The 15,156-nt window shown below is 40.9% G+C and overlaps 1 protein-coding gene across 6 annotated transcripts in view; it reads left to right on the forward strand.

Annotated features, from left to right (window-relative positions):
• GPC6 (glypican 6) overlaps nt 1-15,156 on the forward strand; it is a 1,234,490-nt gene that overhangs the window by 534,202 nt on the left and 685,132 nt on the right. The window contains exon 1 of one of the 6 annotated variants that reach the window (XM_086330191.1): nt 11,085-11,266. The exons of 3 other annotated variants lie outside the window; for them this stretch is intronic. Coding sequence is in view for 1 of the 3 variants with exons in the window: in XM_086330190.1 (XP_086186316.1) it covers nt 11,759-11,777 (19 nt within the window). In the remaining 2 variants the exon portion in view is untranslated. Of the gene's footprint in view, nt 1-11,084; nt 11,267-11,651; nt 11,778-15,156 lie in introns of those variants that run through there. 2 more of the 6 variants (XM_086330192.1, XM_086330190.1) reach the window with 2 other exon arrangements.

Below are 15,156 nucleotides of genomic sequence, written 5' to 3' on the forward strand. Positions count from 1 at the left end.
ACCAGCACGAAGTGGAACATCTTCAATGTGCAGGAAAGTTATTTTTCTGACATTGAGGTCATGCATAAGACACTTCAGTTTTCCTATCCCTCCCCGGCTACATTTATTAGAGACAAAGGTTTATTGCCATAATGGTCAAACAATGACTCGAGATAAGTTTTAGAAATTAGAAATGATCTAACATACTTCTGCAGTCCCACAGACTTCTTAGTCTGAAAAATTTGTTGATTATTGATGGTGTATTTTGGTATCTGCTTTGAAAACATAACTATTCTCTCAGGAATCTTTTGGTCAGAGTTACGACTGATGATGTGGGTCGATAAATGCCTCTTGATCTGTGGTCAGTGTAATAGCAAGGCTCTAGGGACACGGAATCTGCCCAGAATGGAGCTGTAAGTATGGATGCGGGAGGCCCTGGAAAAACATGCAGGTGAAGAGGAAAGGCTACCAAGAGCAGAGTGTAATTTATGGACCGGCAGGGAATTTAAAAGATTATGCCTGACTTAGCTGTTACTTTTAAGCAAAGAAACCAAGATTTTTTGAAAAAAAAAAAAATTAAGAGAATGCAAAAGTGACCTAACCAGCATTTATGGATCAATATATATTATTGTTCTAAGTCAGGTCCTGATGTGCTGGTGTACAAATCAAATGCAGATCAACTGACTTGTTGCATGATGGGCGACCATGCTAATTGTGATTCATAACCGTCACCCACCATTTGTGATATTTGAGAGCAATTCTGATCGGAGGTAATTATGGTAGATTGCCCCGTGCCAGCAGACATTGCATAAATCCTTCAGCTGAGGTAAGACTGACAAGCTCTGAGTAATAGACTGCACCTTGGAAAAGATTTATATTTGAGGCCCAGTTAGCTAGAGTGCTTTATACTTTTCATTTCTCAATAACTTGACTGGAACTAAGGCAGTCAGTTATTTCCCAAATTCTCCATTTTCATGATAGGATAATCAATAAAGAGCAACTATTAATTTAGAGTCACTCTGATATACTAGGACTAGACAGTTTTACTACGATATTGATTACTTCTGTAATTTACCACTGGGTGTACATACTGTGATCCAGACACTTCAAAGGTCATTAGAAATAGGTTGCTTCTTAGTGAGGTAAGTTCACTTATTGGGAGGCAGGGGCCTTTGTTATTATAATCAGCTGGGCTTCTTGATCCTTCATTTAGGTCCAAGACCAAAGGAGCACAAGGTCATCAATCGTGTGTCACATGACACAGCCTAAAATAGAAGGCCAAAGTTTAGTGTTTTTTTTTTTTTTATGGAATTATGCTTCTCTTGTGGCTCAGCTGGTAAAGAATCTGCCTGCAACGCAGGAGACCTGGGTTTGATCCCTGGGTTGGGAAGATCCCCTGGAGAAGGGAAAGGCTACCCACTCCAGTATTCTGGCCTGGAGAATTCCATGGACGGTATAGTCCATGGGGTTGCAAAGAGTCAGACACGACTGAGTGACTTTCATTTCACTTTACTTCCAGAATGAAGTCCAGGAATGATTCTAGACTACTGCAGAATCTTGGGTGGCCCTCAGTGTTATCTTACACCCATTCATTCTTAGAAATATTTTCCATCACAACAAGATGCCATTCGAGGAGTTTTCAATAAACAAAGTTTTCTAAAATATAGTCTGCAAAGATCTTCTGGATCCTGTCTTCTCCAAAGTCCCATCATTTCCCATCTCATATGAGACATCTTGTGATTTTTAAAATTAAAATCTGTCAAATAGAATACATGAACTTTGTAAATGAACAATCTTCTTCTAGAACCATGTTGCTGTGTTCGCCTTCTTGCTAAGATTTGAGATGTTGGAATTGTTGTCTAAGACTTCACCTCCTTTATCCTTCATTTGTAGGCCATTTTGGAAACCTACAAGACCATCTCTTTAAGCTCATTCCATGACTGTGTATTACACACAACCTAAGCAGATTCCTCACACAATGGCTTGAACCATTGTCTGTACCATTGTTTTGATATGGTCCATTCACTGCATCATAGGCTAAGGATCCCTTTGGATTTATCTCAATGTTTTCTTCCCTGGCCAGTCACCTAATCACCTGAAGTCCATTGAGTCTGTTTGGTCTCTTGCAAACATTTCAGCTTCTCATTTGATTTTTAGTCTCAAACATCCAAGCTTTAATGAATAACAGACCATTTGGCTACAGATATTCTCCTTCTTCTAAAAAAATCAGAACCCTTTAATAATACAAAGCACTGTCTTTTTTCTAGGAAACAATAAACTGTGATTTTGAGATGCTTTGTGATGATAATATTTTGTTGTATTTGATTTTGCTTAGTTTTTAACATGCCTTTTTTATATATAATTTTTTATGTGAGTTACTTTTTAAAATGGACCTTGCTAGCTCTGAACATTTTCTTTAAACTACAGTGTAGTGTTTCGTTCATAGCTACTAGGGATAGATTAATTAGTGCCGCTGAGGAGCCAACAAAATTGAGACCCTCTGGTGTGTTTGTTGCAGTGATTTTTTGAGCATTTTTTTTTTACACATTAAATGTATTTGTTAGGAGAATAAATATAAAAAGACACACATGCACACACACACTGGAAGCCAGCTATAACCAGGTTAATGACAAATTTATGTTAATAGCCATTATATGCGGTTAATTATGGAATGGGTCAAGGCAACAGTCAAGAGTAAAAGGAAAAAAAAGATTATAATCCTGGAACTCTAGTATTAAGTCATTCAGAGAAAGTTCAGTTCAGTTCAGTTCTGTCTCTCAGTCGTGTCCGAATCCGCAACCCCATGAATCAGAGCACGCCAGGCTTCCCTGTCCATCACCAACTCCCGGAGTTTACACAAACTCATGTCAGAGAAACTTAGTAGAAGCTAAAAACATGTAATCAGCATGTTTTCTTAAGTCCATTTAGATGTATCTAGATGTGTATGTCGTTGGAATAGATGCATGCTTGTATAGGCCATTGACCATTATCTGTTTACTGAAGCAATATAAAAAGAAAGAAATACAGTCTTTTCATCACAAAGTTCTTATGTTCCCTGGAGGGACAACTTGTTTAGTTTTAAGTATCAGAAATCTCCATGCCTACAAATACATATTACCATGTATCACATTTGCTAAAGATGTACTGGGGCTTCCCTGGTGGCTCAGACAGTAAAGAATCTGCATGCAATGCAGCAGACCTGGGTTCGATCTCTGGATCAGGAAAATCCCCTGGAGAAACTGTTGAACATATTTAATTTTTTTTGAATAAGATGTACAAGGATATAAATTTTATTCCCCGTAAAGAATCTGCATGCAATGTAGCAGACCTGGGTTCGATCTCTGGATCAGGAAAATCCCCTGGAGAAACTGTTGAACATATTTAATTTTTTTTGAATAAGATGTACAAGGATATAAATTTTATTCCCCTTACATTAATGTATGTTATTTAGATTGTAATTTTTTTTAGAAGCAAGATGAGTATAACCTACATTTCCACTCGTTTTTCTTGAAGAGGATAGAATCATATTGAGAAGACAAAGTCTTATTACTATATTAGTATGTGCTCAGGTTACATGCATCACTCTTAGCGTAGGTTAATCTTTAGGGGGCAATTATGGTACCATTTAAAAAAAATTCACAATGGTAACTTATATGGTACCTCAGAGAGACAGAGATACAGCACAATTAATGACTCCCAAAGGTATCTTACCTGATTTCAGTATCGACTTCATAAATGTGAAATCATTGCTGTTATCCCTGTTGGAAGCACTTTCAATTCATGGAACAGACCTGTGCCTCCAAGAATAACATGGTACTATTCTCAAGTCGTATCACTTTTCTTGCAAGCTAACTTCTTGATACGATAGAAAAAAGTCAGCATTTGTAAAAGTCAGCCACTTAGACCAAATGTAACTCTGTCTCCTACATGTGAGTGCCACATCAGTTCGGTGAGAAATGAGTCAGTATTAGCTGACACACAAACACCTGCCGTGAACCTTTGATGGCTCACTCAACCACACACAAAGGTTTGGGGTTAAGAGGGAAAAGCCTATGTTCTAAATTACTTTGGTGCTAGGGCAGGATTTCTGTTCCTATTCAACTCTTAAATTTGTAACAACTGCTTGCAGACCATCATGCAGCAAAAGTAGTGGATCATTAGAATCAAACTGTTCTTTTTTTCCAGTGAAATTAACAAAATTGAAGGATATTTGTTGAAATCTACTAAGTACTTAGAAATCTGGCTGGACTATGGTGCATGTCATAATGGATTTTGCATATATACCTTGGGAGGCCATCTGAAACTTTTCCTTTGTTAAAAAGTGAAGATAAATAATTTAATTAAACCAGAAGATCATTTTTATACAATATTACATTATGTCCAAGAAAAATTATTTTCAGTGAACTTGAATCTGGGGAAGGAGAAGGAAAGATGATTCAAAGACATGTAAGCATTTTCATCATCAAATCACAATTAAAACTATTGAGATATTTGCCATAAGTATTATTACAAAATAAACACTTTGGGGACATTTTTTTTTTTTTTCAGATGTGCAAGAGAGATACCTTTATTTTTATGTACTACAAATTAATTCTTACTTGGAGCCTCCATCTGCTTGCGGTGAAAACTTTTCAGTCAATTCAGGGAGATCTCTGCAAATCAGATTGGCTCAGTCAAGCTGCCAGTGTCCCTTGATATCATTGTGTGAAGACAAAATAGTATTTTTTGTTGTTGTTGTTATTTTTTGGAGGGCCTGCACCCCTCCAGGTGACATTTTTAACACAGTCCTAACAACAGTGTTTCCTATGACCAACTTCATTCTCATAAAGCCAAGCTACGTGCATTTATCTCTTTAAGCTTAGCTGAAGACCAAATAAATCTAATTGTTACCGGTGGCAAAAAGCATCAGCTCAGTGGACACCCCTGATGCATCAAAAAACAATACCCAATGTGCTTGGAAAAGACCCTGATGCTGGGAAAGATTGAGGGCAGGAGGAAAAGTGGGCAAAAGAGGGTGAGATGGTTGGATGGCATCCCTGACTCAATGGACATGAGTTGGAGCAAACTCCAGGAGATCGTGAAGGACAGGGAAGCCTCGTGTGCTGCAGTCCATGGGGTCGCAAAGGGTCAGAAAGGACTTGGAGACTGAACAACAAAGGGTGTACTATTTTTTTCCTCAGTGGTGACAACATTGGGTTTATTCTGCAGTGATTTGGCCTAAGCTCCCTGGAACTAGTGTTGATATCATTTCTTGAACATTTATCCTCAGTGACATAATTGTTACTTTGTATATAATCAGTATGCCAAGCATTATATGACTGGGAAGCGGCTGTCTGAAAAGTGATGTGCCGTAATGAAGGTACGCCTTCTGGAGATAATTTTGGCTGCTTATCAGAGCAGGAGCAGCTGTATTTTGGACTCAGAGTTTCCACTTAATACACCATGAAAAAGCAACAAGTGCTCCACCAGAAAATTGTATTTTGTTGAAAGAACTAAAGCAAAATGAGCTGCAGTTCTATACCAAGGAATATTAAAACACTGGGGGGAGAAACTAACTTGGGAGTGTATTTTTTTCAGTGTTCTGAGTCACTTTTTTTTTTAAGTTTGTATTTAGTGTATATTGCCTCAGAATAAAAATATTTTTGGAATCCTTATCAGTCAGAAAAATGTCTTCAATCAAAATTAGTTGGAGTCTGGAGCTAAAATAACTCCATTGGGCTCATTTGTGGAATGGCTGTGGAGGCTTTATTTTTACAAGCAAATGGCAAATGCCTGCTCCAATGTATCGCTGATACAAATTAAGTGTATACTCTATTTCATAAATGAAGGAAGAGTTATTGGAAACACTCTTTCCCTGATCACTAAAAACTGATTGCCATCAAAGAAGGGCCTGATTACTAACCACCAGCTTAGTGTTTAGCTGGAACATCTGGCCGCCTCAGAGGGGGAAATTTGCTGAGCTTAAAAAATGTTTATTCCAACTTTCAACTCATGCATGTATAGAACACAGATGAGGAATCATCTGATGTCCTTCAGATTTCTGTTGCTAAACAAATGTAACTCATCTTCAAGGGAAAATTTAGTAAACTCCTTTCCTCACTGATTTAGCTTCTTAAGCTCTTGGGTAATAAGAACTAGAGAAGAATAAAGAGCATAAGAAAACAAAGAGTGATTTGAGCCCTTAAAAATATAGCACAGGGAAATTCACTTAATGCACTGTGGTGACCTGAATGGGAAGGAAATGCGAGCAAGAGGGGATATATGTCTGTGTGGCTGATACACTTTGATGTACAGCAGAAACTAACTGCACTATAAAGCGGCTGTACTCAAAAATTAATTTAAAAAACAGGTATCTGAAGGATAGTTTTAATGTTTCTTCATATGCAGTTTGATCTAGGTGGACGTTGGCAATTCTATGTATTTTATAATAATTTTATTTATTTTGGCTGTGCTGGATCTTTGTCACTGCTCAGGCCTTTCTCAAGTTGCGGTGAGTGGGAGCTAGTCTAGTTGCTGTGTGTGGGCTTCTCATTTCGGTGGTTTCTCCTGTTGCAGAGCACGGGCTCTAGGGAACAGGGACTCAGTAGTTGCGGCTCCTGGGCTGTAGAGCACAAGCTCAATAGTAGGGGCCCACAGGTTTGGTTGCTTTGTGGCATGTGGGATCCCCCCCGGACCAGGGATCAAACTCATGTCTCCTGCTTTGGCAAGGGGATTCTTTACCACTGACCCACCAGGGAAGTCCAGTTTTTGTTACTTTAATTCATCTCATGGTGTTGAGTGAATGCCTCGTCCACTGCACGAAGCTGAGTGCTCGGTGAAGACCATGACCTCAGGACCCACCAGTGCCTTGACTGCAAGACTGTTACTTGACATGTGCCCTGTCCATGGCCAGCACTGGTCTTCCCACCCCTAGGGCTTGGATTACTATTACTAACCTGCAAAACAATTGACTCTGCTTAAGTGTCACTTTCCCTGTGAATCCTTCCTTAACCATTTAAGATTAGGTCCTTAGAGCCGTTACGTTTATCCACTCCTTAGCATGTAGAGGTGGCATCATGATTTCTTGTTCACTTACCAATCCTCCATCCCCAAGCCTGTGCACCTGATTCACTGACTGTGTTTTCATTCACCATTGTATTCCAGGCGCTAGAATTAAGCCTGACACATACCAGCTACTAAGTAAATGTTGATGATGGAATGAATGAATGAATGAATCAGATACCTCCTCTCTCCTCAGTGCACTTTAACTCTAGGGAACAGGACATGTGTTGCAAAAATGGTAATAAGGCAAAACAGAGGAAGGGACATGCTGAAAGAGTGATTCAATAAAAGGAGTGGTTATGGGAAATTTCTTTCAAAACAGGATACTCTTACCAGATTCCAACCAGGCAGCTTCATACCTTACTTTTTTCACTACAATAGTGGTATTTAAGCCCTTAATTCTAAAAATATAGTAACTAGCTAAAATTAGCCTGGATTTAATGCTCTGGGTCAACTTAAAGTGACATGTGAACATCGGCAAAAAAAAAAAAAATGTTTCTAAGTTCTATAAATCTCACTGGGAATTTTTCATTGGCTCATCTCATTAACAATCTTTTTCTCAGGGATAAGGTTTTCTAAGTCAATATTTTTCTAACAGCATGCCCTTTTGTCTTCCCCTAAATATGGTAATCTTTGTTTCTTCAGTGATCATGTGAGAACAGAAAGAAAATTTCTTCTCAGAGAAGACAGAGCAGAGGAGTATATATTTCTGGCCAAAGGTTATCACAGTTTAATAGTAGGAAGGAATGTACACGTCTGTAAACAGAACGTACTGTGCTTTCTGAGGTTAACACCATTTGTTTAGTCTTGTTAAATAGCTGGTAAAATAATCCAGGTTGTAGAGAAACGCAAACTGTAGTGACTGCTGCACATGGCAGATGAGGGACCCCAGAATGTCACAAAGGTTTCTGGGAGGAGAGATGTTCAGAGTCAGGTAGGACCCCTCCACCTCCCTGCTGCTTCTTGGTCCCTTGCCTACCAGCTGTTTTTTCCTCTCAGTCACCTTCACTTGATATCCACTTGCCCACCAATTTCTCCAACCTCACCCCTTCCATATATTTTGTGTGTGTGTATGTAACAAAGTTTTATTAAAGTATAAAGGAGATAGAGAAACCTTCTGACATAGGTATCAGGAGGCAGAAAGAGTACCCCCCTGCTAGTCTTCAGCTGGATGTTATATAGTCACTAGCAGTCTGTTAATTAACATTTTTCTCTTGTATTCTGCACTTGCCTTTTTTTTTTTTTTTTCAGGCTAGAATCATTGTCTTGGTCTCTACACTGACTTTGTTCAGGCTTGTGCTAAGTCACTTCAGTCATGTCTGACTCTTTGTGGACTCTGTGGACTCTAGTCCACCAGGATCCTCTGTCCATGGAATTTCCCAGGCAAGAGTACTGGAGTGGGTTGCCATTTTTTTGTCCAGCAAATCTTCCCAACCCAGGGATTAAACCCTGGTCTCTTACATTGCAGGCAGATTCTTTAGAGCTGAGCTCCCCAGGGAAGCCCTGTCTAGGCTTAACACAGACAATTTTTAAATAAGAAACCAGGTGAAATTCAGGAAACCAAAATATATTGATTTTTCTTAATTTAAGACATTAGCAACCAGGACATTATCAACATAAACACACATACTCACATACATTCTCAAATTCATTCCCTAGCTTCTGTCATGAGTTAAAGGAATCCAAAAAGGCAGTGCTCATGAAGGTTTCTTTACATCACTTATTTTCTGTTCTCTGAACACAGACTGGACATTGTCAGCAATCTCGAGCTGCAGCAAAGAAATGTTGCAAATTTCCTTTATTTTCTATTTCTAATGATCTGGCATTAGAAAGACTTTGTGCTCTCCAGAAATTAACTTGGATCTTTTCTGAGCTCAGTGAGCATTGTGGCAGGGGGTGGTGGGGGGAAACTATCTTGAAGGACCCCAAAAGGGACCCTAGGCAGCATTGCCCTTGCTTCCATGCTATAGTTATGTTAGGTGTGGTTTGGCACCTCCACCAGATGGAAATTAAGTCACTTTTTTCCACCATTAGCATGACATGGGAAACGTAGTACAACCAAAAATGCTTAGCCTCTATCCTAGACTTTCAGGAGCTTAGATTTTTGAATATACTAGACAAGTAGCTGAAAACAACTTAGTTTTGGCAGTAGGGAATGGTTGATCATTCTGAGGAATATCCCACACTGTATGCTAAATCCAAGACAGACCTTTGCAAACTGGAACAGTTGGTCACCTTATTTATTGGCAAAGACCAGAACCAAAACAAAGTCCATCTACTTTCTGTCTTTGAATCCTAATTGTTCTTTAAACACCCTACACTTGGGTGCCTGGATTTATCCCCAGGTTTTCTATCTTGTTCCACTGGTCTATATTTTGTTTTTGTGCCAGTACCATACAGTCTTGATGACTGTAGTTTTGTAATATAGTCTAAAGTCAGGAAGGTTGATTCCTCCAGTTCCCTTCTTTTCTCTCAAGATTGCTTTGACTATTTGGGATCTTCTGTGTTTCCATACAAATTGTGAAATTATTTATTCTATTTCTGTAAAAAATACTGTTGGTAGTTTGATAAGGATTGCATTGAATGCATTGAAATATATATATTAAAATAGGCAGTCAGTGGGAGTTTGATGTATGATGAAGGGAACCCAAAGCTGTTGCTCTGTGACAACCTTGAGGGATGGGATGGGAAGGGAAGAGGGAGGGGTCACATGTATGCCTATGGCTGATTCATGCTGATGTATGGAGAGGCCATCACAATATTATAAAGTATTTATCCTCCAATTAAAATATATAAATATTTTTTTTAAAAAACTGCATCTGTATGGATATAAAATAAATAGATATATTACTTGCCTTTTTGATTATTCAGACATGCTTCAATTATGCCATGGGTAAAGACAAATAACAGCAGCCATCTTGGAACATTAACTTTAGAATTACATGAAATAAAATAGGTAAAGCACTTAATATAGTGCCTAATACTAAGTGGTCAATAAATATTAGCATTAATTAACTTTCTGTACGCCCACAGGTATTTCCTTCTTGGCTTCTTGAGATACTAATCTTTAGTAAAGGAGATTTTTCACTGGGCTACTAAGCTGGCAACTGGTCTGTTACATGCCATTATTTCTTTGAGCTGAGACATTAAATACCATATCCTCCAACCCATTTGCTAGTGTGCTAATGGAATTTGTTCTCTCTGCATTCCGAGGGTCTGCTCCTGGAGAAATGGGCCAGTTCAGCAGTTTTGTAGAGGCTTAGAGGTGGAGAAGGCAATGGCACCCCACTCCAGTGCTCTTGCCTGGAAAATCCCATGGACAGAGGAGCCTGGTAGGCTGCAGTCCGTGGGGTGGCTAAGAGTCGGACACGATTGAGCAACTTCACTTTCACTTTTCACTTTCATGCATTGGAGAAGGAAATGGCAACCCACTCCAGTGTTCTTGCCTGGAGAATCTCAGGGACGAGGGAGCCTGGTGGGCTGCTGTCTATGGGGTTGCACAGAGTCAGACACGACTGAAGTGACTTAGCAGCAGCAGCAGAGATGCTACCCAGCAAGACACACATAGAAGCCAGGACTGCAGTGATGGCTTTTGAGAAAGCAAACAGCTTTACTCTTAGGTCCACCAGAAAGGAGACCAGAGACAGGGTTCAAATCAGTTTCCTCTATCCAGAGTTTCAGGTGAAATTTAAGGAGTTAAGGGGAAAATCAAAGTTGGAAGCTGATTGGCTAGTCTCAAATCAGTTCATACAAGCTACTGGTGTTACCGGAAGCCAGGTTCTCCTTATGGATGGGCTTTTCGCTTTGTCCAGCACACTAGTGGTGATGTTTCTATTCTCTGAGTTCCGTAGACTGAAGATTTTTGGTCCTGGGGTCCTCCTGGAGACATGCTTTCTGTTGTGTGTTTGCACAGTGCTGTCTTTGAAAATTAGCCCTAGTTTCTTGATTGATCAGCCACCTGTTTGAGAAGGCAACCAGGTTAAGATGGTGCTATTTCAATTTACCCGCCCCCCTTTTTCCACAACTTGACCTTAGAAGATCCTGAAGACATTCTTCAAAAAGTAAGAGCAGATGTTTGAGATGAAGAGGGGCCAGGAGGAGAGCACTTTGGTGATGGTGCTGAAGGCCGTGGCTGTCTCAGGCCTTGGGCAGAAGGTATTCAACCTGGATATTGCTTAGGCACGTCGACTCATGCTTGTGTGATCACTTCTGTGGAGGTAAAATGTTTTGGCCATCTCCCAAGAAGGTAAGGGCTTCCCTGGTGGCTCAGTGGTAAATAATGAGCAGAAGACATGGGTTCAATCCCTGGATGGGAAGGAAGGAAATGACAACCCACTCCAGTATTTTTGCCTGGAGAATCCCATGGACAGAGGAGTCTGATGGGCCACAGTCATTGGGTTGGCGAAGGAGTCGGACACGACTTAGCTACTCAGCAACAATAACAACAGTAAGAGCAACAGGAAGGATAATCCTAATCACAGAAACAAATGAGGGCCTGAGTGTTTCAAGCTGTATTCTCCTGACTTCCTCTCTCAAATTTAGCTGAGTCTCAGCCCCCTCAGTTTGCTTTCTTCAAGATGACCTTTTCACGCTCCTCCTCATCAAGTATGTTTTTCAAGGCAGTGAGACGGAGCCTGGACTCTCCTAGGCCCCTCTGCAATAAGCGCCTGCCCTCATCACGTGGGAGGAAACTGTTGGAACCTCCGACCAAACCGGGTACAGCCTTGAAACTGCTGGCATGGATCCCTTGCAGCCAGGTAGCGTGCATGGCTTTCAGGGTTCCCTAAGTGAACCCTCACATCCAAGCTGGTCATAGTCGACTGTTCTTTTTCCTCAGTGGCTTCTCCATAGAATAGCCAAGTTGTGGACAGTTAATATGGCATTTGCTTACTTCTTTCCAGAAACCTAACTAGGAGATGAAATTTGTCTCTGAATCCTAAGGCTCTTGCTTTCTCTTTTATGCCTCTTGAGGCTGTTTGAATTCTCTGCTTTTTGGGGGCAGTAGGGGGAGAGGGGGTGGAGGTATTGGTGAGGGAAAGCCATTTTCTAGAGATTTGTAATCTGTACACTGTTCTCAGCTCTTGGGTTTGAAACCTAAATATTGACTATGCTTCTGACTGGAGGGCTGCTTGTTCACGAGCTGTCTCCAAACATCCATCCTCAGAGGGACCGGCTAACCCCTCAGAACACCAGCTCTAAGGTGGAGAGAAGTTGGGTGGGACAGGGGAGCAGCTGCTATTGTACTCAGGAACTCTGTATAAAGGAACAAGGCATGCTCGGAGCCACAGATTGGCAAACCCTAGTGCTCGCTTTTCTCTTTCATGATCTTAAGGGTTTTCCAGGTGTAGCCGAGCTTCTGCCTCCCACAGACCTGGGGTTTCTGAGAAGACTGGTTGGCATCAGGTTGGCATCATGCCAATCCGTGAAGGCTGGAAAGAGGCAGCAGACATCCTCTAAAGGCAGTGGTTACAGGCTCTTCCATGGTTCTGCTGGCTAAGAAGTAAGCTGTCTTGAGCCCTACATAGAGGAAACCCAGTCAGCCAACTGCAAAGCTCAGACTCCACTAAGGACTTGCTTTTCTTCAGGGGATGGACTCCCATCCCAGATGAGGAACTCTTGGCTGCCCTTTCCTCACTGCGGGTACCACCTTTCCTCAGGTCAAGAGTGGACAAGTACAAGTAACGGGTTCACAAGGTGTGACCCTGATTAGGTTTTTTATGTTACTTTGCTGAATGAGGATTTAAAGGAAAGATGGAAAACTATGGTTCAGGAGGAGAACCTTCAGAAAAGCCCATCTTGCCTGAGTCAGAGCCTAACAGTGGTCTCAACTTACTGCAGTTTGCTCCTCCTTCAGTCCCTCCTGAGGTCCTCTGCCTTACAAAGGGGAGTCCTTGCCCAGGCTCCTCTGCCCACCATCCTCCTCTGGCCTCCTCTAGCCCTTGCTTCTCCACACTCTTCATAGCAGGAGTGGGATTCTATCTGCCTTCTTTCTGGGTTTTTCTGTGGAGTCTGATGATTTCTTTTTCAGTAGATATCTGTTCAGATATCCAACAACCGCTATTTGAAATTTGCTTGCCCAAGTCAGCTTTCCAACTTCTTAAGTTTTCTCAGCACTGCACCTTAAGGTTCTTAGTAGACAAAGACCCACTTCTACTGGAAAATAAATCCTTTATGCCCACATACTTTCTTGGTCAAATAAGGTTACAGTCTTATTTGACACTTATTTAAACAGCTCTCATCGTGAGCATGGTTTACAGTTTGCTGACTAATTAAAACACAAAACAAAGCACAACTCTCTAGGTAGAAAAGGAGATACCTTGTAACCTCATTAAAGTACTCTTTGTCATCTTTTCCTCCCAGGCTTTGAAACTCATTTTTATTTTCAAACACCAACATCTTTGTTCATCACCAAGGTCTTTTGTACTAAACATAATAGTAACATATATCAAAGGACTGTTGGCATTGCCCCTGCCCAGGATAACCAAACATGTAATCTATAAATACAAGTTGTTTTCGTCTCTTCGATAGAAATGAAGCAGCCTACAAGGTCATAAAGTAAGTCAGGGAGCTGACTGGAAACACAACCCAAGATGACTGACCCCCAGATCTGTTCATTGCACTAAATCACGCTTCCTTCCTCGGTGAAAAACTTCCCACAGCAGGAAGAACCAGAGAGCTAGCCTCTAAATTATACATGACTCTTTGTCTCATTTTCCCTTCATGGCTAATTGAAGATGCAGGGCAGTGCTACTTTTTGGCGTTGTCTCCTGTATCATCTCATTGTCTCACAAGTGACAGGGAGTATCTGCTGCAATTTGGCTTCATTAAAGGCCAGACAGAAGTACGTGGGCTTTGAAGAGTCTCAGGATGACAGGTTTGGTGTCTTGGTTCACACTTAGGCATGCGGTTCATTGTTTGTTTGTTTGTTTACCCTTTAGACTAAAACTGAGAAAGTGAAAGTTGCAAAGTCATGTCTGACTCTTTGCAACCCCATGGACTATACAGTCCATGGAATTTTCCAGGCCAGAATATTAGAGGAGGTAGCCTTTCCCTTCTCCAGGGGATCATCCCAACCCAGGGATTAAACCCAAGTCTCCTGTGTGGCAAGCAGATTCTTTGCCAGCTGAGTCACAAGGGAAGCCCAAGAATACTGGAGTGGGTAGCCTATCCCTTCTCCAGCAGATCTTCCCAACCCAGTGATCGTACCGGGGTCTCCTGCATTGCAGGCAGATTGTTTACCAACTGAGCTATCAAAATGCATAACTTTTAAAGGTCAACTACATGAGATGTTTAGTTGATAGGATGGGAATATGGGTTGCTGAATAAAAATCATCAAAATATTCAACTACCAAATAAGGAAAATATAAAAGTTCCCAATCCTTATGAATATTAAGCATGGAAGGCATCATACTTGGATTAGGGCTGACAATAGAAGTTCAGAGTTTCTTGCAGCCTGTTTAGTCTGAAAAAGATTAGGACTCTGGAGAGAGAGTGGAACCAAGTTGCCAAAACCACCGTTCTGCATGATCACTCACAAGTGATATTGTGGAGAGAGAATTCATACCACATCTCACAGTGTGCTTTTGGGTATTATCTTCATTGCATGTCCTTGTTCAGTGGTCTTTGAGACCTAAGTACCAAAGCTATTGCTGGAATATCACTAATAATAATAATAATAATAAGTAATGGTGTCAACTAATGCTCTATAACTGTAAGGTGAGTCCTTAGTTCTGTGTCCTTTTTTTTTTGTTCTTTACAAAGATACTGGTATTGCTTACGTTTTGGGCTTTCTCAATGTGTTCAAATTTGCAACAGCACAAGCCTATACCTCCTGCTTGTTCCCTTCTGTCTGGTGTATAGTGTAGTATTTGGCTTAATATGAAATCTGCACGGATAGAAATGAAGGATTTCAGTGGGAAGGCCTGACCTAGTACATCTGGTGGTGGGCAGCGAGGCACCATTTGAGAGCAGAGTGGAGTAAGGAGAGGTGTGTTTGGGGAATATTATAAAGGCAGTATGTACAGAAGGAAGACAAACAAGAAGAAAGAAGCTTGGGTAGACAGTCCTGTAACAATAATGGAATTTCAGGATGTCAGTCCTGCCCTGGCTTTGCCAGTCACGTCCTGCTCTTCACTC

Source organism: Bos grunniens, chromosome 12 (genome assembly GCF_055505025.1).
Source record: "Bos grunniens cultivar Pamir isolate PY7600 chromosome 12, Bosgru_T2T1.0, whole genome shotgun sequence".
In the NCBI taxonomy this organism is placed as follows: Eukaryota; Metazoa; Chordata; class Mammalia; order Artiodactyla; family Bovidae; genus Bos; species Bos grunniens.